At 35.3% G+C, this 25807-nt stretch overlaps 1 protein-coding gene across 2 annotated transcripts in view; it reads right to left on the bottom strand.

Annotated features, from left to right (window-relative positions):
• Window positions 1-4577: 4577 nt before the first annotated feature.
• The window catches only part of ESF1 (ESF1 nucleolar pre-rRNA processing protein homolog), a 63587-nt gene continuing 42357 nt past the window's right edge, over window positions 4578-25807 (bottom strand). For both annotated transcript variants that reach the window (XM_030310112.1, XM_030310113.1), the window contains exons 10-14: window positions 20677-20798; window positions 16811-16898; window positions 8508-8590; window positions 6158-6304; window positions 4578-5437 (exon numbers count right to left, since the gene is read on the bottom strand). In XM_030310112.1, coding sequence (XP_030165972.1) covers window positions 5144-5437; window positions 6158-6304; window positions 8508-8590; window positions 16811-16898; window positions 20677-20798 — 734 coding nt within the window. In that variant the 3' untranslated portion in view covers window positions 4578-5143. The remainder of the gene's footprint in view (window positions 5438-6157; window positions 6305-8507; window positions 8591-16810; window positions 16899-20676; window positions 20799-25807) is intronic.

A 25807-nucleotide genomic window follows, 5' to 3' on the forward strand; every position in this document is an offset into this window, starting at 1 on the left:
GGGTTGCTAGAATGGAGGTTAGCGGGGGGATGGGTTAAATGGATGATGGGTATTAAGGAGGGCACTTGTTGTCATGAGCACTGGGTGTTGTATGTAAATGATAAATCATCAAATTCTACATCTGAAACTAATATTATATTACACTGTATGTTAACTGGAATTTAAATCAAAACTTTTAAAAAGAAAAAAAATGGGCAGAGGACTTAAACATTTTTCTGAAGATACACAAATGGCAAACAGACACGTGAAAAGATGTTCAACATCACTAATCATCAGGGAAATGCAAATCAAAACCATAATAAGATATCACCTTACACTTGTCAGAATGACTATAATCAAAAGACAAGAAATAACAAGTGTTGGGGAAGATGTGTAAAAAAAAAAATCTAATGCACTGTTGGTGGGAATGTAAATTGGTACAGCCACTGTGGAAAACAGCACAGATGGTCCTCAAAAAAATAAAAATAGAAATACTATAAGATCCAGTAACTCCTGTACGACATATTCAGCTGAAGAAAACAAAGAGTGATTTGAAAGATAGATGCATCCTTATGTTTATTGCAGCATTTATAATAGCCAAGATGTGGAAGCAACCCAAGAGACCACTGATAGATGAATGCATAAAGATGTGGCATGTGTAGAGGCACCTGGGTGGCTCAGTCGGTTAAGCAGCCGACTTTGGCTCAGGTCATGATCTCACCGTCTGTGAGTTCGAGCCCCGTGTCGGGCTCTGTGCTGACAGCTCAGAGCCTGGAGACTGTTTCAGGTTCTGTGTCTCCCTCTCTCTGACCCTCCCCCGTTCATGCTCTGTCTCTCTCTGTCTCAAAAATAAATAAACGTTAAAAAAAAATTTTTTTTTAAAAAAGGTGTGGCATGTGTGTGTGTGTGTGTATAAATACATGTATATATATAAATTCATGTGAAATATTTATATTTATATATATAAATATTTATATATATAAATATTTATATATATACATATATTTATATGTATGTATACACACACACAGGAACATTACTCAGCCATAAAATGGATGACATCTTGCCATTTGCAATAACATAGATGGATCTAGAGAGTATTATGCTAACTGAAATAAGTCAGAGAGAGACAAATACCATATGATTTCACTTATATGTGGAATCTAAAAAACAAATGAATAAAAAAACAAAAAGCAGAAATAGACCCATGAATACTGGGAAAACAGATAGTTGCTAGAGGGTAAGTGGGGAGATGGGCAAAATTGGTGAAGGAGAGTGAGATATACAGCCTCCATTTATGCAATGAATAAGTTGCAGGAATAAATGATACAGCATAGGAAATACAGTCAGTGGCATCATAATAGCGTTGTATGGAGACAGATGGTATCTCACTTGTGGTGAGCATAGCATAACATACAAGCTTGTCAAATCACTGTGTTGTAGACCTGAAACTAAAGTAATATTATATGTCAACTATACTTCAGTAAAAAGGAAAAAAAAAATCCCCACAAAATTGCCTCAAATATGCACATCCATTGGGGGAAAATTGACATATTTACTATGTTGAGTCTTCTCATCTCATTTGTCTTTGGTTTCTTTCACCAGCATTTTGTCATTTTCAGCATACAAATTCTGCTTGTTTTGGTAAGTTTTTACCTAAGTATTTTATTTTATTTGGAACTGTGGTTTAAAAAAATTTTTTTAATGTTTATTTTTGAGAGAGAGAGCGAGCATGAGCGGGGGAGGGGTAGACAGAGAGGGAGACACAGAATCCAAAGCAGGCTCCAGGCTCTGAGCTGTCCGCAGAGAGCCTGACGAACTCACGAACTGCAAGACCATGACCTGAGCCAAAGTTGGACACTTAACTGAGTCACCCAGGCGCCCCGGAACAACTGTGTTTTTAATTTCAGTTTTCATATTCCATTGTTAGTACATATACAGAAATGTGATTAATTCTTGTGTGCAAGACATTGTATCCTATAATCTTGCTGAACTCATGAGTTTGAGGGTTTTTTTTTTTAAATTTATTTATTTTGAAAGACAGAGGGAGGAACAGAGAGAGGAAGAGAGAGAATCCCAAGCAGGCTATGATGTGGGTCCCCATCTCACGAACCATGTGAGATCATGACCTGAGCTGAAACCAAGAGTTGAACCCAGGCGCCCGTTTTTGTTTTTGTAGATTCCTTGGGATTTTCTATGAGGGCAATCGTATCATCTGCAAATTGGAACAGTTATATTTCTTTCTGTCCAATCTTTATGTATTTTTTACTTTTTTATTCGTTTTTTGCTAGAACTTTCAGTATTATGTTGAATGAGTAGTGAGAGTGGACATTGTTTTAAGGATACCTGGGATATGTTTATGCAGATATAAGACAAGCAGACATGGGAATGACAGTCATGATGTAAGTTTTTTATACTCATATTCCTTCAAAAATGGGGGCATAGCATATCACAGAAAGGGGCCACAAAGAGAAACACTAGGTTTGGTCAGGAAGCAGAGAGGGCAGGGGAAGATATGGGCAAGACCTTTCCTTGTGGTTTCTTTGGGGAGGGATGGGCAAGATGGGATAAGCAGGTTTAGGATTTGCAGTAGGCTCTAGGGTACATGGGCTGTTCCTAGTATGTCTGCTTCTGGGACACAGGGTGAATAGAGTAGGGGGATAGAGCCCTGAGTGTGAAAGCCCAGTAAAGGAGGTGGTTGGCGATATGGGCTCTGGATTGGTTGGTTTGCATTTGAAAAGCGTGCTTGCTTGCAAGTTATTTACTATCTCCAGGAATTGGCTAGCATGGGGTGGGGCAGTTTCTCTAGGGTCAGTGAGGCTTCAGCGGTCAAAGCCATCATAATGCAGAAAACTTCCAGAGACAGGGTTAAAACAGCCTTGCTTCCTTCTCAATCTTAGGAAAGCATGCAGTCTTTCACTAGTCAGTATGTTAATTTTAGTTTTTTCATAAAGATACTCTTTATCAAGTTAGGTAGTTTCTCTCTATTCCAAACCTATTATTAATCATGAATGGGTGTTAGATTTTATCAGATACTTTATCTCATCAATTGATATGATCATTTTATTTTCTTTAGTCTGTGAATATAGTAGATTATGTTGATTGAATTTGAATCAGCCAGCTCTATGTACCTGAAATTAAACGCCATTTATTGGTATGGTGTATAATTCTTTTTACAATGTTGGATTCAATCTCCTAATTTTGAGGACTTTTATGCCTAAATTCATGGGACAGATCCTCCAGGAGTCACATTTCTACATACTAACCATGTCAGTCAGTGTTTTTGTACCGTCTTTGTCTGGTTTTGGTATCAAGGATACCAACAATAAACAAATAAAATAAATGTGACCTTAAAGGTCACCCGAACTATTCTCACATTGTTGGAATTTTGACAGTGTCCACTTTTCCCCTGAGTTTTACTACTAGCAATTATTTATTGATATCCTCACATTCTTGGTGTGGAATGTTTATTTAATGTACCTGATAATGCTATTTTCATTTTTTCTTCTACCTAAAAAGTATCAATTCTTTGAGAAAAGGAGTCAGAGCTATGCATAACTTAGAAGCTCAACTTATTTGTTGTAAGCAATTACATGCCTGATTAGTAATATGAGATTTACAATTAAAAACAGTGACTTAAAAACATAGAACTCAAAAACAAAAACAAAAAAACAAACCAAACCAAACCAATCAAACACCAAAGGGCTAAGTTTCACAGGAATCTTAAAATCAAACCCTGAGTAATTCCTACATTATGATTAAATAGTTTAAAGGAAACGAATAATTATAAAACTGTTTATAGACTATATTCATAAACATATTAAGATTCATGGTCTTTCAGTGAGTGAAAGACTGGGAAGTTCACAGAAACATCGATAGGAACACTGCTTTATTTGGCTGAATTACCTAACAATGCCAGTGCTTTATGAAAACATACACACACACTACTCTGCCTTTTTCTCTGTTATAATGAGCAATGTCCTCTTTTTTTTCTTTCTCCTTTCAGAGTCTGTTTATATGCCCTTGTCATCTTGATATCCCTCTGAGTTTTCCATCCTTTTATTCTTAAAAACACATACTACATTAGCAGGCTTGAATTTTTATATGAAAAATGTTAAGCTTACTATTTACCACAATCCTGGCTAAACTCCTACTGCCTTTCAGGAGCTACCGTATTTATCATTTGTTCTAAGTGACCATTTTGTTTTTTATCTTATTTATATAGCACATTTAATTCTCCTCTCTAAATGGTTATAGTTTATAAAACCTAGGCCAAAGGAGATCCAGGAGTATTAAGGCCCTACAGGTGTGTTTTAACTTAATTTTAAAAGGAATTAAGAATCCTTAAACTCTATAGCAACATATCTACCCTTCTAAGCATTCCAAAAATCTGAAGGGCAGACAGAATTTTCTGTTACTACAAATAGAAAAATCATTGCAGAGCTCACGAACATTTCAAATACAATTATGAGCAATGCAAACCTGGAACTGCCTCTTCGTAGAGTTGTCGTCTTAGTCAATTTTTCAGGTATTTTTTCAGAGAGTTTATTTAAGGTGCTATATATAAATATAAAAGTAAAGAAGTCAGTGCTACACAAAATAATAAAAATATTTTATACTTTTATTTACAAATTAATTTCATAAACAAACTATAATAAACATGAACAAACAATGAAGTTATTGGCTTCTATCCATTATGGCCAGAAAAATAAATTTACATAGATACCTAAATCTGCCTCCTTTTCCAGAGAAATTAATATATTGCATCTACATATTTTCAAATTGTTCCTAACTCTTATTCAGACTTAACAACTGGGCACTGCTCTATTTTTATAAAGAATTGTAAATAATCTTTTAAAAAATTAGGACAAGAGTAATTTTCTACTAGTATGACTCAATTTCATAAAATACAAAAATTTTATAAATCTTGTATTTCAGTTTAATTAAATTAATTATGATTAATCTGTGGAAACATACAGAACAAATCTGTCAATCATCCACAATTAAGTCAAACTGTTGTATAGGGGAAGAAATTTTACAACTGTCAGAATAAGATTTTATTCATATTCTTGAAAGAAAGCTTTGTTCCCAATAAATATTCCCTCTATCACTTCAGTACACTTTAGGAGAACACATTCTCAATCCAAAAAGAAACAACAAACAGCTATTTGACTTTTTGTTTTTTTCTTGCTTGAAACTGCTCTGTTTTGTTTTTTACAGATTTAATCAACATTGACAAGGCAGGATCAATGGACCTCTTTTGTGATTCCTTTTGAATTTCACTCTCTTTTTTCTTTATTGCCTGAGTAAGTTCTTGTTCTTTCTGTTCTCTCTGCCGGGCTTTCTCCTCAAGGATTTTTTCCATAGCTTTTGTTTTCTTGAAATTAGGATCTGAAGGATCCAAATTGAACAAGTGGGAAGTATACATTGCCTGAAACCGTGCATCCTTAACATTTACCTGCAAATACAAAAGAAAAACAAATAAATTAATAAATCAGAAGGCCCAAAATGGGGCCAAATTTTGAAGTGAGTTGTTGATTATATAAAATACAAATGTGAGCATTTTGTATTGATTCATTAGAAAACTGTATCCCACAGACAGTCAATGGAGTTTTAAGGCCTACTCTTGGAAGTCATTAAGTAGTTGCTGACTGCTGTTTATAGATTTTTTTGTACAGGCTCAATCAAACCCACACATAAGGCCTGTATGACTATTAGGAATATGTACTTATTAGCAAAAAGAGGGAAAAGAGGGAGTGACAGAAACAAGAGATATAGCAATGAAAAAAGTATAGCCTATTGCAGTGGCTATTGTACACAGTGATATGATGTGACATGAACCTGTTATTTTTCAGTCAAGCTTGAGTATGCATATCTTTCCCAGTGTGAGCATCACACTGCATGCGATTCTAACATTAAAAGGTATGTATTTTTGGTGCAATAGGGCTACCAAAAGACAAGCCAATACTTCACCTGGTACCCAACTAAATAAACAGTGATTTGATCCACCCTGGGATGAACTGGCTGTTTTGGACTAAAAGATGGTAGCTCTGGCTCTACTACGGGCCCTACTTAAGACATTTCAGGCTAACTTTGGTTGTGCTCAGTGATCATCTCCAGAGTTGACTTTAAATTCAATACCACCTTTAAGAGGCTAATGACTTTTGTCCCTGGTTACCTCAAAGTCATCCTCTAATAATTCCTTCTTTTTCATCAGCAGTTTTTTCTTCTTTTTGCTTAGATTCTGGTGCTCTACAATCTTATTATAATTGAAGTGTTTCTTGCTCTCTTCCTCCTCGTCCATCATGAGCAGAGCCATTTCAGCCTGTTGAGAGAAAATAAAGATCAAATACACAACAGTGCTTCTTTTCCCCCAAGCAGAAGTATGGGGCACAGATATCCCCTCTAGGAAGAGAACCTGGTCGCTAATGCTCTGGGACATCATTTATCATCTATAAACTGACTGTAGATTATCAAAACTCATAAAGAAACCCAAAGATCTTGGTAGAGCAATAAGGTAAAAGTTTTAGAAGCATCACCAAGAGGAATGAAAGTCTGTATTTAAAAACCAGACATTTCACTTATTATAACTGGTTAATAGGCTATAGAAAAGATTCCCTAAATCTCTCAAATAAAAATTTCTCATTTTCACTTTGGTCTTTAAAAAAAATGTATTTTTTTTAATGTTTATTTATTTTTGAGAGAGATAGAGAGACAGAGTATGGGCAGGGGAGGGGCAGAGAGAGAGGGAGACACAGAATCTGAGGCAGGCTCCAGGCTCTGAGCTGTCAGCACACAGCCTGACGAGGGGCTCAAACTCACTAACTGTGAGATCATGACCTCAGCTGAAGTTGGACACTTAACCAGCTGAGCCACCCAGGTGCCCCATCACTTTGGTCTTTTTAAGTAATGACACTCAATCTAACAATGTGTAGTATTTTGTGACACAAACTACACTTTCCAAACATGTGCTTTAACAGCAAGGTATTTCTTCTTTCTTTTGCTTTTTTACCTTTAACTTTTCAATATTGATACATTTCTATAAAGGCAGGATTTTAATATTTGCTTCTTAAATCTAATATGTCTGTTTCCAATGAGGAGTGGCATTTTCTACCAACCATGGGATTAAACACGAACTTTGAGGAACTGAGTAAATACTAGAGAAAACGTGTACTAGAGAAAATACAGAGTATGCTGTCAGGCTTTGGTGAATTTTCCTATACTAACACTTAAATGGCTTTAATTTCCTTTCACTTTCATCACTGGCACCTTTAGTTGGCTTTCTTTTTTAAAGCCATTTTCCACAAAAGATTTTCTTTGTGTTCCTTTACTCTATGAGCATTACTATTATGTGCAATAAATGGAGGTTAGAAAATATGCATTATGGTGCAGAATTTAGGTGACCAGTCAGGCTGACTCCCAGGGAGTGACATGAACATCAGTCATAGGGACACTGTTGACTCCAATTCCTACCTCAACAAAAATACATATTAATCTGTGCCATGGATCTTTGGAGTCACTGAAGCATAAGGGTCACTGCATTTTCAAGAAAAACTTTAATTTTATACATTAAATTTATGTTGTTTCCATAATAAGAGAGAAATTAGCACCTGACAACATAAAAGCAGTCTGAATTATAGGACAGATCTGGATTGAATTAAAACTTATGGCAATATTATTTCAAGGTTTTAATAGTAGTATTTTTGGTCTTACAGTAAGAATTTAAAAATTTTTTAATTTTTTTATTAAAAAAAATTTTTTTTTTACATTTATTTATTTTTGAGAGACAGTGAGACAGAGCACAAGCAGGGAGGGACAGAAAGGGAAGGAGACACAGAATCTGAAGCAGGCTCCAGGCTCCAAGCAAGCGTTCAGCATAGAGCCCAACGCAGGGCTTGAACCCACGAACCATGAGAACATGACCTGAGCCGAAGTCGGTCACGTAACTGACCAAGCCACCCAGGAGCCCCCCCCCCAAATTTTTTTAATGTTTATTTATTTTTGAGAGAGAGAGAGGGAGAGAGCCAGAGAGTGAGTGGGAGAAGGGCAGAGAGACAGAGACACAGAATCCAAAGCAGGCTCCAGGCTCTGAGCTGTCAGCACAGAGCCTGATGTGGGGTTCAAACCCGTGAACCACGAGATCATGACATAAGCCACAGTCGGATGCTTAACCGACTGAGCCACCCAGGTGCCCCACAGTAAGAATTTTTAACAATGAGTTATTTTCCTTTTAATCAAAAAGGACATGCTTTGGGTTTGAGATAAATTTCAACTTTGTACTAGTTGGAAAAATGTTTGGTAAAACTTAAAAACTGCACTGCTAAAATACTTAATTATGTGTTTTATAACTTAATTATAAATACCATTGCTATATAAGTTTTATCTTTTATAACATATTTTTATTTTTTATATTTTATTTTATAAGTTATTTTTTTTTAGGGACAGTAGAAACTTATGCAGACAACTAACTTCATTTAAATTGTACATATCAATTATCCACTAGTCATGTAACAACGATCATGTTTTACCTTTTGTCTTTCTATTTCAGCTTCTTCCACTGGAGATATGCCATCTTTTGTAGATTTCACTGATTTTTTCTTTTCTTTTATACCTGGCACAACAAACCAACACAGAAGGGGGGAAAACTGTAAGACTATTCATAACATTCTGACTATGCTAGGAACAAAAATGCAAGATATCTAGGAATAATCTTATCAATAAACATATAGAAACTGAAGAAAGTAAAAAAATATTACGAAGTGATGGCTATGGGTGTGAATGAAATAATACATCTGGATGGGGTGACTGAATATTATAAAGAAGGAATTTCTTCTGAAAGTAATGTATGATTACATCATTAACTAAAAAAGAAAAACCGTAAGATCATTTTAATAGGTATAGAATATGCATTTGATAAAATTCAACATCCATTCATGAAATAGAACAGTTATGGCTTAGTATATAATAAAATGCAGCACCATACATCACTGGAAAAAGAAGAGATTATTGAATAACTGGTGCTGGGCAACTTGCTTTATTCTGGGGGAAAAAAATTGAGTTGCAGCATCATCTTACAATGTACAGGAAAATAATGCAGCTAGATTAAAGAGTTTAACATTAAGGGGGAAAAAAACAACACCTAAGAGATATCCAGGAGAATAGTTATCTGAGCTTAAATAGAGCTTACATTTTTAGTGTAAGAACAACAGAAGAAATCACACAGACACAAAAGTTACTTTAGTATATAAACTCTTAAAACTCTGTATATAAAAAACTCATCTGGAAAATGAAAAATTCATCTTTGCATTAAGAATTTCACAGTAAAAGTTTAACAAAACTCTCATTCTCTGAAGACAAATTTGATCTTCGGTTAACTTTCTAGTGCTATTTTTGGGCAAAACTACTTATGGTGATAATGGCTCCTTATTGGTACCCTGCTTATATTCCTAGGGACTCAGGGACTTCTGGAGACAAGATGTTAGATGAGATGTTCTTGTCCTGAGTGACAGGTAGTCATGAACAGCAATTAAAGGCACTTGAGTCTGGAGCAGTTGACCTGGGTTTAAATTCCAGCTGTACCACAGTTCGGTTAAGGCAGTGTGGGTCTGTGTCCTTATCTGTAAAATGGCGATTATAATAATAGCACCTACTTCATAGGGTTACTGTGAGGACTAAATAAATTAGTAAACATGAAGAGGTCAGTTAATACCTAACACACAGTGCTATAAAGTGCTTGTTGTTACTGTTATGATAGTCTGACTACACATACATAAGATGTCCTGGGCTCCTTGGTGATCATGCTGATGCCTGATTTTTTTCTTCCTTTTTTGGGTCTTTGGAGTAGGAGGGATACAAAGGGAACGGGTGTCAGGGTGCAAAAGTATGAAACACTAGTGCAACGAATAAGATGGTTCAGAATCTACAAAGACATGTTCTGTTACTCTAGAATGTTATTACACGATGCCAATCTTCTCTGAACTACTGAACACGGTCTTCTTTGGCTAAGCTGTGTTCTGCACTTCCAACACAGAGAAACCAATGGTCTCTAAGCTTACATAGTACTTACTATTGTGATAGGCAGCAGCACTGTTCTCTTCACTTTATATATATTAACTAATTTAATCCTCACAACAATGCTGAGGTAGATTCTATTATTTGTTATAATCTTCATTCTGTGGATGAGGAAACCAAAGCACAGAGAGCTTAAGTAATTCTCTCAAGTTTAGTAAGTGAAGGAACCATGATTTAAACTTGAGCAGTCCAGCTCAGGCTCTCTAATGTTAATCACTAAGCTATATTCCTTCACTATCAAATGTCATTCTCCTTCTAACAACTCTTTCCATTTAAAATGCATTTTGTGGGAATGCAAGCTGGTGCAGCCACTCTGGAAAACAGTATGGAGGTTCCTCAAAAAACTAAAAATAGAACTACCCTATGACCCAGCAATTGCACTACTAGGCATTTATCCAAGGGATGCAGGTGTGCTGTTTCAAAGGGACACATGCACCCCCATGTTTATAGCAGCACTATCAACAATAGCCAAAGTATGGAAAGAGCCCAAATGGCCATCGATGGATGAATGGATAAAGAAGATGTGGTATATACATACAATGGAGTATTACTCGGCAATCAGAAAGAATGAAATCTTGCCATTTGCAACTACGGGGATGGAACTGGAGGGTATTATGCTAAGTGAACTTAGAGAAAGACAAAAATCATATGACTTTACTCATATGAGGACTTTAAGAGACAAAACAGATGAACATAAGGGAAGGGAAACAAAAGTAATATAAAAACAGGGAGAGGGACAAAACAGAAGAGACTCATAAATATGGAGAACAAACTGAGGGTTGCTGGAGGGCTTGTGGGAGGGGAGATGGGCTAAATGGGTAAGGGGCACTAAGGAATCTACTCCTGAAATCACTGTTGCACTATATGCTAATTTGGATGTAAATTTTAAAAACTAAAAAATAAAATTTAAAAAAATGCATTTTGTGGGGTGCCTGGGTGGCTCTGTTGTTTAGGGGTCCAACTTTGGCTCAGGTCATGATCTCATGGTTCGTGGGTCTGAGCTGCACGTTGCTGCATTGGCCTCGGTGCTGACAGCTTAGAGCCTGCTTTGGACTCTGTGTCTCCTTCTCTCTCTGCCCCTTCTCCACTCTCACTCTGTCTCTCTCTCAAAAAATGAATTAACATTAAAAAAATGCATTTTGTTGTGAAAAAGTAAAATTCACAGAATATAACATGGTTGAATAACTGCAGCTAATGAGGGATAATAAGAAAAGCAAAGCCTAAAGTGGAAAGAGGCTTTAGAAACTGCTCCGTGTGTATTAAGTCCCTGCTATACTTCGGCAGCCATACCCAGCTGAGAGAAAATGCCAGCATAAAGTGTTTAGGTTCACCCCTCAGTGCTACCAAGGCATTTGTCTACACTTCCCGGAAGAAATATTTGTAGACAGCCCTTCTTCCTAAAATGAAAATCTTTATTGCTCCTATCTCAAATATTCTCCAGGAAATGGAGGTATCTATTTTCAGATTATAACGTTTTCTCTATTTTAAAGAATGTGTATCTATATCTATATATATATCATCAGGGTTCTAGTTTCTTAGGGTCTGACTTCCACACCCTAAGTTTACTTCTGCTCCTATGTTCTCAAGGCAAGAGTTCCTTCTGAAGTGAATGGACAAGTGACGTACGCAGAAGATCATCCCATGGCAGGAAAAAAACAGGCTGTATATGATTAATACATAAAGGAGATAAAGATCTTCATATACAACTGTGGGAAATGATTTCAAAGAACCCACAACTAACTGTTCCAGATTTTATAACAACCTGGTGAAAAGTAATAAAAATAAACTTGAAAGAAAGATTGTAGCAAAGGAGGAAAAAGAATCTCCAAAATGGTAAGGGTTAAAAATGATATCCAATTTTAGCATGATAAAAATTTTTTTGCTCACAAAGAATTTACTCTGCCGGCCTGAACTGTTTAGTCAGAAGATAAATAATGTGTAGAAATCCTTTCTGCACTGTTAACAAGATCACATTAAGAGAGCATATCTTATTTATTTTTTTTTAAACATTTTTTTTTTCTCCTTGGAAAGTTTTCAGACCTAAGTTAGATAAGAGTACTAGGGAAATGAAAGTCCCTGTTCTGAAATGTTGTATTTATTTTTTAGTAAATCTTCTGGCAAGTAAAAAACCACATGTCCTGGGACTGCTGCAAAAAGTACATATGGATGATTCTAATACATTGACAGAGATTCAAAATCAGATGTTAATGGCTTAAAAAAATAAATCTAAACAATCTTTACTGGGGCTTACTATCCTTACTATCTCTTTAAGCAACAAATGTAACAGAATACATCTATGGAAAAAGATTTGTTGTAAAAAAAGTTGACCTGTACAAGGAATATCTGTAAAGGAAATTTCATATTCTATTACTTGTAATGTCTGAGAAGCGGTCTCATAAAAAACTTCTTCCAGAGGGTTTAGCTGAGTACTTCTTAGGAAAACAGTTAAAAGAATTCACTGGAGGGCAAATGCGGTCTCAGTACTGACCAGAAGGGAGTGATAAAGCCCCTTGCAATTCACTGTTTTTGTAGCAAGTTCCAAGATTAACAGATACAGATTGTTAATCATCCTTTGGACCTGGGCATTCTGGCTTTTCTGGGAAATCCAGCAGTTCCCTATATCCACTTCTTATACACATGGGTCCTTGGCTCTGGCTTTGGTCTTCACAACATACTCGTAGGGTTACAAAATGGGAGCCCATTTAAACTCAAGTTCTACCATTTACCACTGGCCCTTGGGCAATTCAACTATGTTTTTTGAATTTCAATTTACTCATCTATAAAGTGGGCTGAAGTTTGGATTAGAAGACAGAGTACATATAAAAGCATTTTAAAACTGCAAGCCAACATATGCAAGCAGTAGGATATAAGCACTCATCATACTGTCCGAATGAATCAAGTATGTATACCATATTATTAGATTTTCAGGATGGCTTATTGTTTATCAAATATCTAGGTTGTCAAGACAAAGGATTTTAATAGGGTATATTTACATGTGATGTATTTTATTTCTCTCCTACTTCTTCAAAAACAAAATCTTATTAAAGAGTTTATGCAATTAGACAGCAATAAACAAATTTTTCCAATACAGCTGATACTTGAACAACACAGAAGTTTGGGGCACTGACCCCCCACATGGTTGAAAATCCATATGTGCCTTTTGACTTCTACAAAACTTAACTACTAATAGCTTACTGTCAACCAGAGACCCTACCAATAACATAAACAGTCGATTAACACATATTTTGCATATTTGTACCTACTACATTTATATTTTTATGATAAAGTTAGAGGAAAGAAAAAATGTTATTAAGAAAATCATAAGAGAAAATACATTTACAGTACTGTACTACATTTATAAAAAAAATCCACGTATAAGTGGATTCACAGTTCAAATCCATGTTGTTCAGGGTCAACTGTATTTCATTTCTAAGATAAAAAATTAACTATTAACTAGTTCTAGAAATACATATTTTTGAACCTCTCATTTGATATCGTTTGTAGTTTAGAAAAAAATTATAGCAAGTTTACAGTGTAGGGGAAAAACAGAAGGAAAAGTGAGAAAAGATTTCTAGTACTCACAACTGGCTCCTAACCCAAGCCAAACATCAGGTCTGGCATTAATCAATGAACTCAATTCCTCCGTATTTTGAAGAGTATGTAAGTTTAGCTCTATGGGATTGCCAAGGGCAAAGGTGTTACAAATGTATCCAAGTCCATCTGGCTTAAAATGTCTCTGTCCTGCTCAGCCATGGGGCTTGAACTATACACCCTTCCAAACACTAACGCTTTTCCTCCTATTCCACAGCTGCTCCTTCTCAGTTTCTTCAACTTTCTCCCTACCTTCCAAGTAGTACCTTCTCCAGTATGACAGAGTAATAGTGCCTTGTGTAAGCTTTACCCAACCTAGAGCCCAATCACGCACCCTCCTCTCTTACCAATGCTTTTAACTTCCAGTTCTATGGTTTGAAATACTATTTATATGCTATTGATTCCTAAGTTTGTACCTGCACTGACTTTTCGGCTGATCACCCAGACTTCTTTATAAATGTAACCTAATACATCTCAAAGTGATTATACCCAAAATGGAACTATTGACCTTACTTCCCACCCAAACCTACTGTTTTTACATTCCTTCCTAACTCAGTAAATGGAAGAATATTCTTCTAGAGACTCAAAACAAAAATCTAGTTCTGCTAAATTTCTTCCTCATTCAAGTAAGTCCACAAGTGTATGTCTAAAATATATCTAGAATTCCATTTACTTTTTTCCTTCCAATTCCATTACTGGCATGCTACCTAAACCAGTATCACCTCTTGAAAAGCCTGGTCTCTCAGCTCTCACTGATGCCTTTTCTTCAATCTGTTCTCTTCACAGGAACCAACATATACACCAGATCATGTCATGTTCTTGCTTAAAGACCTTTCAGTGGCTTCCTGCTGTTAGGAGAGTAAAATCAAAATGTGTTGCCATGACACAAGGCCATGCAGGGTTGATCCTGTGTCCCAGCCTGGCCTCCTATCAAACTCCTCTGACCATTTTCCAGTCACATTGGGTCTTTCAATTTCTCCAACACAAGTTCTTTCTCACCTCACAGCCTGTATACCTATTTTTCCCTTGTTTGCAATGTTCTTTATGCCTGACTCCTTCTTATTCTACAGGTCTTATTCAAATGTCACCACCTTGGAAAAGCCTTTTTTTTTTTTTTGGCCCCCCTCTGTCTCTAAAGTAAGCTACTCTTCCTTCCTCCCAGTTTTATCCTCTATATTACGCTATATTCTTTAAAGTTTGTTTATTTGGGGTGGGGGGAGAGAGAAAGAGAGAGAGAGAGAGAGAGAGAGAGAAAAGGAGAGAGAGAGAAAGAAAACACGGAAGGGGCAGAGAGAGAGGGAGAGAGAATCCCAAGCAGGTTCAATGCTGTAAGTGCAGAGCCCCATGTGGGGCTCAAACCCACAACTGTGAGACCATGACCTGAGCCAAAATCAAGAGTCAGACACTTAACCGATGGAGCCACCCAGGCACTCTTACCCTATTCTCTTTAAGACACTGATCTTACAATATCTTACAATATTCTTATCTGTTTACCTGTTTAGCATGACTTCCTTAATACCACAGACTTCTCAAGAAACATAACCGTGCTTGTATTATTACTGTTATATCTCTAGCCTAGCAGAGTGTCCAGCACCGAGGAGGCAATATTTATTGACAGTATGAATAAACAGACATGGCAAGATACATTTTTTTTGTCCTAAAATTTATGTAAAAAAAAAAATTCTCAGCCTTTCTGTTTTTCTTTTCCCTTTAAAGAAACAACTTAAGCCCAGATACAAATAATTACTCTTAGGATTTATTCTGAAATCAAAAGTATATTGAAAGCAAACAAATTTTATCTACACTTTTCCTTGGAACTTCTGCTACTACCTTTAGTGAGAGCTTATTCACAATTTACATGTGCTGATTCCAAGACACAAGCCACCCCAAGCCATCAAACAATTTAACTTACTCTTTGAATCCTGCCCTGAATTCTACAATCTGACCAGACTGTACATGCCAAATGAAGCACTTTGGAATGAGAACAAGGAAACTATAATGCTTTGCATTTCTCCATTATAAACTTGGTTTTCTGAAAGCAGAGGATAAGGCTAAAATCCATCATCTTCTAGAAATGACCGCTCAGGTATGATAAAAAGCAGAATATGCTAAGTTTCCATTTCCCTTTCCAATTCCTAAGAATCTGACATCCTATAATAGACTTTATTCATCTTGATCTCCTTTTTCATCAAAAAAAAAAAAAAAATGCGAGTGCTAAAAGGCTGTAACAACCAGGAAATAATTTTGAGCAATTTTGACTTTCCTGTTGAGAACTATTCTGGCCCACTAGTCACCAGGGACAAGAAGCAGGGAAACTTCATAAAATCCTTCTCTTTACAATGCCAGCTTGGAGTTGCTCCAGGAGTAAGCCTTTTGGAGTTCATGTGTGTGGTATTCTGATCAGGAAAAAGGCAAAATGCATGAGAACAAATGGAAAATGCTTATAGTAGTCTCTGTACTGACTTGTGTATGTATGGGTTGAACCTTACCACACACATTTACACATAACCAAAAGGTAAGAATGAAAGCATTAGGGAAAGAATGAGCAGTGCATATATGATGGAAACAAAGCTCCTTGGATACAGGAAATCAAATACCAGATAGTTCTGGGATCCAAGGTAAAAGGGGAGGAAGCTGGCTTTCATCTACAATGATGAAGCAGGATAAATGTAAAAATGGATAAATGAAACATAGATGTTTTTGTATATTTGAGCAGAAAAGCTTTCATGCTACAACACCATATAAAAATTCTAAGAAATTTATACACACATCCACATAAACAAATTTATTTCACACTTTCACTTTTTCAGTCTTTGTAAAGACCTAGAGATATGTCATAGAAAAGCAGTGTAAGCACACAAGAAGATCACTTCCTTTCCCCTCATCTTTTTATAGTCAATCTGTCTACAAGGATATTTCCAAAACAGGGATCCCTAGTAAACCATTAAATCAATCACATCACCAAAGCCTCCTATAATGAAATTATTTGTATGCTGACCCTTTGTAACTGGATAGATGTTTATACCCCAAAGGACAGACCTTGCTTATAAGCCACTAAAAGAGGTACACAAATTCTAGGAATTTTAAGAGAATGAGTAGTTTACACTGCTTCTACCCATGTCACCTTTCTTTAAATTCCAATTAAAAACTCAAATATGGGCTGGCTTACCTATTTTTGTAATTTCTTCGGCAAAGTATGGGTCATTCAGATCAACATCAGAGGGAAGTTCATCTTCACTGACCTCTTCAGCAAGAGCCTTAAGGTGAATATAAAAATACATACAGTTTATTACAAAGACCATGAAGAAAAATCCTATCATTTCTTTTTCTTTTTTTATGTAAGTACCCTATTTTTTTTTTAATTTAAATTCAAGTTAGTTAACCTATAGTGTAGTACTGGTTTCAAGAGTAAAATTTAGTAATTAATCACTTACATATAACACCCAGTGTTCATCCAAAAAAGTGCCCTCCTTAATGCCCATCAACCCAGTTAGCCTATCCCCCCACAGCAACCCCTCCAGCAACCCTCAGTTTGTTCTCTGTATTTAAGTTTTTTATGGTTTGCCTCCCTTTCTGTTTTTATCTTGTCTTTCCCTTCCCCTATGTTCATCTGCTGTGTTTCTTAAATTTCTCATGAGTGAAATCATATGATATTTGTCTTCTGACTTATTTCACTTAGTGCAATATACTCTAATTCTATCCATGTTGTTGCAAATGGCAAGATTTCATTCTTTTTGATCACTAATATTCCACTTTGTGTATATACATATATCCATAAATATATATATCACATCTCATTTCTTTTATTTTTTTTTAATTTTATTTTTTTAATGTTTATTTATTTTTGAGAGAGACAGAGTGTGAGTGGGGGAGGAGCGGAGAGAGAGAGGGAGACACAGAATCTGAAGCAGGTTCCAGGCTCTGAGCTGTCAGCACAGAGCCCAACACAGGGCTCGAACCCACAAACTGCAAGACCATGACCTGAGCTGAATGAAGTTGAACGCCCACCGACTGAGCCACCCAGGCGCCCCAACATCTTATTTCTTTTAAATCAAACAGTACAATCTAGAATGAAACCAGTTTTTAAAATTAATTTGTAAAATAACTCCTATCTGATCATTCTTTTGTTTCTTCAACAAATATTTATGGATAAAGATAAATATTTATGGAATATTTAATAAATGCATAAAGCTATGTAGGGTTGTTGGGAAAAGTGAAAGTTATCAGATACATGGTTTCTGTCTTTAAAAAAATTATAATCTGGCGCCTGGGTGGCTCAGTTGATTAAGTGTCCAACTCCTGATTTTGGCTCAGGTCATGATCTCATGGTTTGTGAGTTCAAGCCCTGTGTTCAGCTCTGTGCTGACAGTGAAGAGCCTGCTTGGGATTGTCTCTCTCTCTGTCCCTCCCCAACTCACACTCTCAAAAATAAATACATTTAAAAAAATTAAAATGAATAAAAATTTTACAATCTATAAAAAAAAGCTAGACACGTAAACAGACACATATATTAGTAATAGCAGTTCAAGATAGGAAGTGCTAGAAGAAGCAAAAATGAAATGATACAGACATTCAAAAGAGAAGAACACTTTTATGTGGGTGATCAGTGAAAAGATGTGGCCTTACCTCTCACAAAATTGAGAAATGGCAGTGACTATCAACAGCCTGAAGTTATACATTGTGGATTATCATGTAAATAATTATTTATAACAATTTATTTGCTGGTTAAAGAAAGTGATTTTTTTTAATTTATTTTTTTTTAATGTTTATTTATTTTTGAGAGAGACAGAGACAGAATGCGAGTGAGTTAGGGACAGAGAGAGAGGCAGACACAGAATCCGAAGCAGGCTCCAGGCTCTGAGCTGTCGGCACAGAGCCCGACGCAGGGCTCAAACTCACGAGCTGTGAGATCACGACCTGAGCTGAAGTCGGATGCTCAACCGACTGAGCCACCCAGGTGCCCCAAGAAAGTGATTTTTTTTATTATGAAAATTAAAACATATGCAAAAGCAGTAAGGACAGCTTAATGAAGCCCCTGTTTTTATCACCCAATTTTAACAATTATTTTGTTTTATCTATAATCCACCCTTGAAAACTCTTTGGCTATTTTTAAGCAAATGTGTTGGTTAATATTTTTCCTAATCAAATTTGAACAGACTGTCTACTAAATTAGAATACTTAAATAAAAAATCAAACCTATATAATAAATAGGACATGTGAACTGAGGGCGGACAAACCAGATTGAGGTTATTTCCAAGAATCTAAAAAGTGAGTCATTTTAACAAAAATATTCAGAATACATACTGTTAAATATTATCTTCCATGCTGAAGAAGACCCACCAAGCCCTAAAAAGTATTCATTTTGATATTAATATCCCTTTAAGAGCAAGAGCTTCTATGAATTTTGTTTACCAAACTCTTAAAATAGATTCAGTAGTAATAAATTTTTCTAACAAAGATTATAGAATAACTACGTATCTACTCACGTCACTGATTTTAGATCTAAACTTTAGCTGCATCAATTATTGCATATAAACATGTATTCATTTCTTCAGTAATAATTTTTCAACGTCAAAATGGAAGCCACAGTGAGGAAAAGGGGCAAAATATTTTTAATATGAAGGAAATTCTTGAAACTCCTCTGTATACGAGAACCTGTGGGTGGAAGGGATCTGTGGAATCCAGCAGTGATCCAGTACAGAGCACTGAGCCTAGAACAAACTGGCACTCAACAAACATATTTCTAGGGGTAGTAATGAGTCCAGGCTTAGCCCAATGAAGGGAAAGAGTAAAAGCACAAGATAAGCTCAAAGTGCCCAGCAAATGAAAATAAAAGAGAATAGCTACTAAAGATCTCAGAAACAAGAGACTACTTTATTGACCCAAAAAGACCCAGTTGTAAGTTTTACAGTACACAGATGGCTTAATAACTTGTGAAATTATTCTATTTAGAAGATATTTTACTTCCTGCTTAGTTTTAAAAGAAGTTCTAAGGAAGAGGGGGGACAGGGCTTTTACCCTTTATCCTCATTGTATTATCTATTTCCAGAAACACTGACTAAATAGAGGAGTATTAAAAATCCCTCCAGTGCATCATTCAATTTTGCAGCGTTCCATCTTCACAAGCACTGAAAGTCACAGCTGCATCAAAAGCACAAGCTTATGTAGTATATTTAGAGAATACGGTATAGTGGAAAGGACACTGGAGTGAGAGATCTGGATTCTGGTCTCAGCTTGGCCATTAATAAGCTGTGTATCTGGAGATGAATCACTTAATTTCCAAAAACTATAAAGCATCAAGATTGGACTAGAACTAATCGTTTAAGATTACTAAAGTTGCAAAATTCTGTGATTACTGATATTATCTTAAGGCAATAACTGTACTGCTAGAATGCTACATTTCAGTGACAAGATAGAGCATTTTTAGCAGCAAAAACCATTAAGTGGTCTCTGCTGTTACTAAGGACTCTGTGGAAAAGATATTATCCCCAAATAATGGGAGTCAAATCAGATTTTTCAAGACAACATATTAGCACAGAGGAAATAGGCTTAATTAAAGGGATTTAATGACAAGATGTTAAAAGATTCATATGATTAATACTGAAAAATGAAAAATTCAGGTTGAGAAACACAAATGTAGAAAAAAATTCATGCATGTTAAAAATTTCTATGTGTATATATCCTCAAGTAGAAGAATCTGTATGCATATTTCTTTCTCAAAAATAGAAACAGAACCAAACTGTTTTATATCTAGGTATCAATTAAGCTGTTTATTTTATTTAGGTAGCATGTAAATGTAAAATACTAGAGCACAGTAGTTAAAGTGGCTCTGGGCTTTTATTAGGATTTGTACCTCATTATGTAGCTTTGCAGAAAACACTTAAGCTATTGGGTTTTCCCTTTCCTCTTTCTTAAAATTGTGATAACATGGCCTACTCTAGTGAGTGGTTAGCTATCTATCTTCTGATATCTTCTGCTATCTTCTGATACATGATTGTTGTTCAATAAATATTTGCCCAAAATTATCATTGATACCTTTTGTTTCTTTTTCAGTCTTTTCTTCTCTTTCTTTTTCTCTAAAAATTGTTCCCAAGGGGTCAGTTTATCTTTTCCTTCCAATTTGTTTCTCACCATCTCTTCTGCACTTTCTTTCAGACCTAAGAAAAAACACAAATAGAGTTCAGTTTAAAATGTTATTATCTTATTTTAAATTCTATGCTGTCCCTTTTCATACATTAGCTGGATATAGTTCTATATTCTACAAAAAGAAGCTTCCCTCGTCCTTAGGTAAAATAAAAGTATATATTTAAAAAAAAATAAAATAAAAAAATAAAATGTTATTATCTTCATTCAGTTGAAAATATAACTTACCAAAAAGATCACTTACAGATATTTAACAGAGTAACAAAATAAAATACAATACTGAATTATGTAACTCCAAAATCAGAGTAATATAGGATCAAATCATATCAATGCTATTTCCTAATAACAAACAATAATAAACTTAACCAAACCAAAATAAATAAGCAAACCCAGCAAGTTGATATGCAGTCAAACCACTAAAGAAAAATCCTTTATTTAGGTTTAAATTTTATTTCTCTATACTTAAATTGCTTTGAGACTCTAAGAAAAATCCTGGAACAAAATCTTCTCAGGATACAACTAATCATTCACTTTTAATAGCAAATGGTAAGTGATCTTTAACATAATTATATCTAATTGCTCTGTTGCCCAAATAAAAAGACTGCATTCTCTGGTAACTATAGGTGACTATCAAAAATTGATTAGTAAGGCAATCCTTGTTGAAACAGGCCAGGAGGAAAGAGTTCTCATAATCTCTCAACTACTCTGTGAAATACATCCTTAAGATCAAAAGGACCACCAAGTTCTGATTCCACTTTGTATAGTTTACCTCTTTCAATGTTGTCATTTGCTCTTGTACTTCATCTCTAAATACTTCATCTCTATTTCTTATATTCTGCAGTACCTAACTTGTGTTTCTACAAGGCTTATGTAATATCTGGACAGGAGTGAAAGTGGGGAAGAAAAAGCCCTGAGGCTGACCTATCATCCATGAAGACCCTCACTACTGCCAAAGTAAAGGAAATGTGATTATTGGTGCTGTCACCTTTGATAATAAAGATGTTTGTTTTACTTTACAGTATTTTCTGGACATCATGGTTCAATTTGGGGAGGAGGCAGCTTCAATATTTAGATGACACAATATTCATTTCAGAAAAATATTAGTGGAATGATTCAAAATGCTTTTTAAGAGAGTCACGGTCAATCCAGATCATCTTCCCAGATATTTTCTAAATTCTAAGGTGAAAACAATCCTAAGGATATAACAATTCTTTTTTTTTTTTTCCTGGTAAGTATACTGAGACTAAGAACATTCAGCAACTTGCCTAAGAACGTACAGCTAGGAAGCTACATGACTGTAATTGCCTGGCTATCCTCTATACCATGGCCAGATACATATAAAATGCTGGTCTGACCCAGAGAAAAGAAATGTATATAGTGGATGAATAAAATCAAAAGCTTTGGGTCTCAGTTTCTTTATCTGCAAAGAGCGGTTGGTCTAGATCAGAAGCATGCAACCCTCCCACCCACATACACCTTTTTTTCCCCCTCAAAGAAAATATCTGGTAGAAGTCCAAATACATAACAACTAAAAGTAGTGTTTTGGGTCTTGTGCCTCAAAGAACAGCCTGAAACAGCTGGAATAGATGACCTCTAAGGTCCCTTCCTTGGCTTTTAAGCCAAGACTTAATCTCCAAATTTCTATGACTTAGAAAAGTATTAAATTATATGCATACTCAAGGTTATGTAGATTTGTTTTTATGAGATACTGTTGGTAAGATCTCTGATTTATTGCATGCCAAATCAGAACCACAACTCTCAATTCAAAGATGTTTCATATGAGAAAAATACAATTCACTTTACTTAACCATTTGTAAGAGAAATGTGAACTGTATAAAATGATGTCCAGATCTCTGACTGAATCAACAGATACACAGCACTAAGGAAATGTAAATTGGGACCCTCATTTGGGAGAAAGCAACAAATCCTGACAAAAGACGTTGATTTCAAATAATAAAATAGTAGGTTTATATATTATGCCTGTGGGTTAGCATGCAATCAGTCTAGTCTAATTCTACATGCACAGTATTGTATTATTAAATAAGATGTTTAAATAATCTTAAGGTATTATAGTATAATTTCTTCAAACACTAAGAAAGATTTTATTATTCCAAAATATTAAATTGATATATTTAGAGACTTTTTCACCAAAAAGTATTGTTTAATTTTGATCCCTGAAGCTTAACGTGATGCTTAGAATGATGCTGAGGAAAGTTCCGTACCATTGTCTCTTTTAAGTAACTAGGACATTGTTTTGATGTGTCTCAATCACTATGAACTTCTACTACACATGTAGGGTCTTAACATTCTTTGGAACATGGGTACCTTGAGAATTTGATAAGATACAGAATCTCTCTCTGAAACACTGTACTGGAAACACTTGCATACAGCATTCAGGGGCTTATGGATACTCAAAGGTCATTTCTATATAAGGATCTAAGGGTCTCAGGCAAAGAACATTTACAGGTGCAGTAGAGGTCTACGGGAAAACAGGAGGCCAGCTCCCATAACTTCAAAACTTATTAGCACTGTGACATTTGTAGGTTCTATAGCAGGATTCCTCACTTCAGCACTACTGTCATGTTGGACCAGATAATTCTTTGTTGTGAGGAACTATCCTGTAGTTGTAAGGATGTTTATCAATATCTCTGCATTATCCAGTAGATGCCAATAGCCTCAGTCATGAAACTAAAAATGTCTCCAGATATTGCCAAATGTCTTCTTGGGAGCAAAATTACCTCTAGTTGAGAACCACCGTTCTAAACAATGATTAGAAGTCATTTCTGAAAAGAAGGGCTATTTCATTACTTGTATCAGAGAAGTTATATATTATTTTATTTGGTACTTGATTATATAACATCTATTTTACTTTAGAGTTTTCTTCCAACTAAACCAAAGGCAGCTAAAGTCACCTTCTTTTGTATTCCATAATATTTAACATAGTGCCAGACACATAGTAAGTACTTAATAAACACTTAATTGATCTGTCTTGAAGGAGGAATTCTTATTTCAAGCCAACTGTTTGATCTTGTAAGTTTGGAACATATTCTCTCCAACAGAAAATGAATCAAAACTTTAGGATATAAATAAATGGCCTTTATCCCAAAGTGGTCTGGGTATGTGTGTTAAAGGACCTATAGTTGTAGAAAATTCATGAAATATTATTCTCAGAAAATATTTTAAACTTTTTTTCTGGTATTTAATTGGTTTATAACAACAAAGAAATAGTTATCTTCAGTTCAATACAGTCTGTAATTTTTTTGTCTGGCTCTCACTTAATACACCAAATGTGTATTAAGTAGAATGACAAACACATTGCAGTGAATGAACACAACACCATGATAAGTTAAAAATGCTTTGTTCTCATTGTCATCATGAGGTCATTTATATCTCTTGCCACAGGTCACAGTTGTTTATGCTCTGGTTCTTAAAAATATGTCCATCCCAGAAGCCTCTTGGCATATGCACAAGAACATTCTTCAGACAGTTTTAGCCTCATTTGAGAGAAGCCACTATGTGACTAAAAAACAACTTCATTATAACTGTTTTTAGTTTTGCACAAATTTGTTTTTAAAAAGTTTAAGTGTATAGCCAAGGACTGCTGAATTAGTTAAAAATAACTCAATAATCCTACAAATAAGGGGTAAAAAACTCTTTCAAAGCCAGCCACAAACAGATGATTCAATTATGACAATAATTTAAGTACAATCCATTCAAAATTATTTTGGTAGTTTGCATATATACAAAAATACTTTCAAATATGTTTTTAAAATCCACTAAAACAAGACTATATATTTCTCCTGACCTTACTCATTTGAAATATTTGAAGTCTTCAAGGGGCAGGACATGAATAACTTAACTCAAGTAGGTAGTATAGTTGGTTTTGTTTATAAAAACAAAATGCATATTTTAAGATTTCTGATATAGGCTGAAACTGGCACTTTTTATTTAAGTGAGGACTTAGGATCCATTGAGAATACTTATGAACATTTAATGACTCAATCTTTATTCATGGTTGTAATTCCAAAAGCAGTTTTTAAAATGTAACTAACTACCACCACCACCACCATCAGAGAGAACTCCCAACTTGGAATTCATTCTATGTATAAGGGTTTTAGAGGAAAACCACCAGCCATCTCCTGAAGAACACTGAAATCAAAGGTATCTGTTCAAATGGGCCAGTTATCCTCAATGGGGTAGGCAGAGGGAAGAACACATTTACTTATATAATAGAAGTCACAGGAATACTTGGTCCATGTGAGTAATGAGGATCTTCCCAGTGGTATTTTTTTCTCCACAATAATCAAGTCATTATGTACTTAGGTATCCTTAAAGCATACTGGATAAGTCAAACTATCAACCTTTGAAATAAGAAAGGTAAATACTTGATATGTTTTGAACTTGGTTTAAGACTTGTTCAGAACAAGAAATTGTTTAGAACATGTTCAGAATCTGGTTCATAATTTCTTTTTTTTAACTTCTGTAAATCCCTCTTTCTTAAATTCTTACAGTACTATATTCTTTTATTCTATACCATTTATCACAGTTGCAACTTCATACTTGTGTGATTTTTAAAATTATTATTAATGGCTGCCTCCTTTACTAGCTTGCAAGCCTCGTGAAGATAGAGACCATAGCTTGTTTCCCCCCTGGCCTCGCAAGAGTACCCTGGTGGCTAGTGGAGGACCTAAACAGACACCTAATGTCTGTTAAAAGAAAAGCACAAATGAAAGGATAAACAAGTCAAATTTGTTCACAACCTATAGATAGAGGGCAACAATGCGTGAAACTAAAAAGTAAAATAACTAGTTCCGGGAACAATAGTAAACAGTAAGAATTATCAATCAGATAGAACTGATACAAATGCTCCTTGTACACACTTAATACTGTTACAATATGGTTATACCTACTATGTGGAAACAACATAATAAAGATAGTAAGGATAAAAGGGTATAGATAAACTACTTAGACTGGAAATGGCTTCTCCCATAACATTTAATTCTGTATCTCCCAAAGCATTCAA

The sequence above is a fragment of the Lynx canadensis genome, chromosome A3 (assembly GCF_007474595.2).
Source record: "Lynx canadensis isolate LIC74 chromosome A3, mLynCan4.pri.v2, whole genome shotgun sequence".
In the NCBI taxonomy this organism is placed as follows: Eukaryota; Metazoa; Chordata; class Mammalia; order Carnivora; family Felidae; genus Lynx; species Lynx canadensis.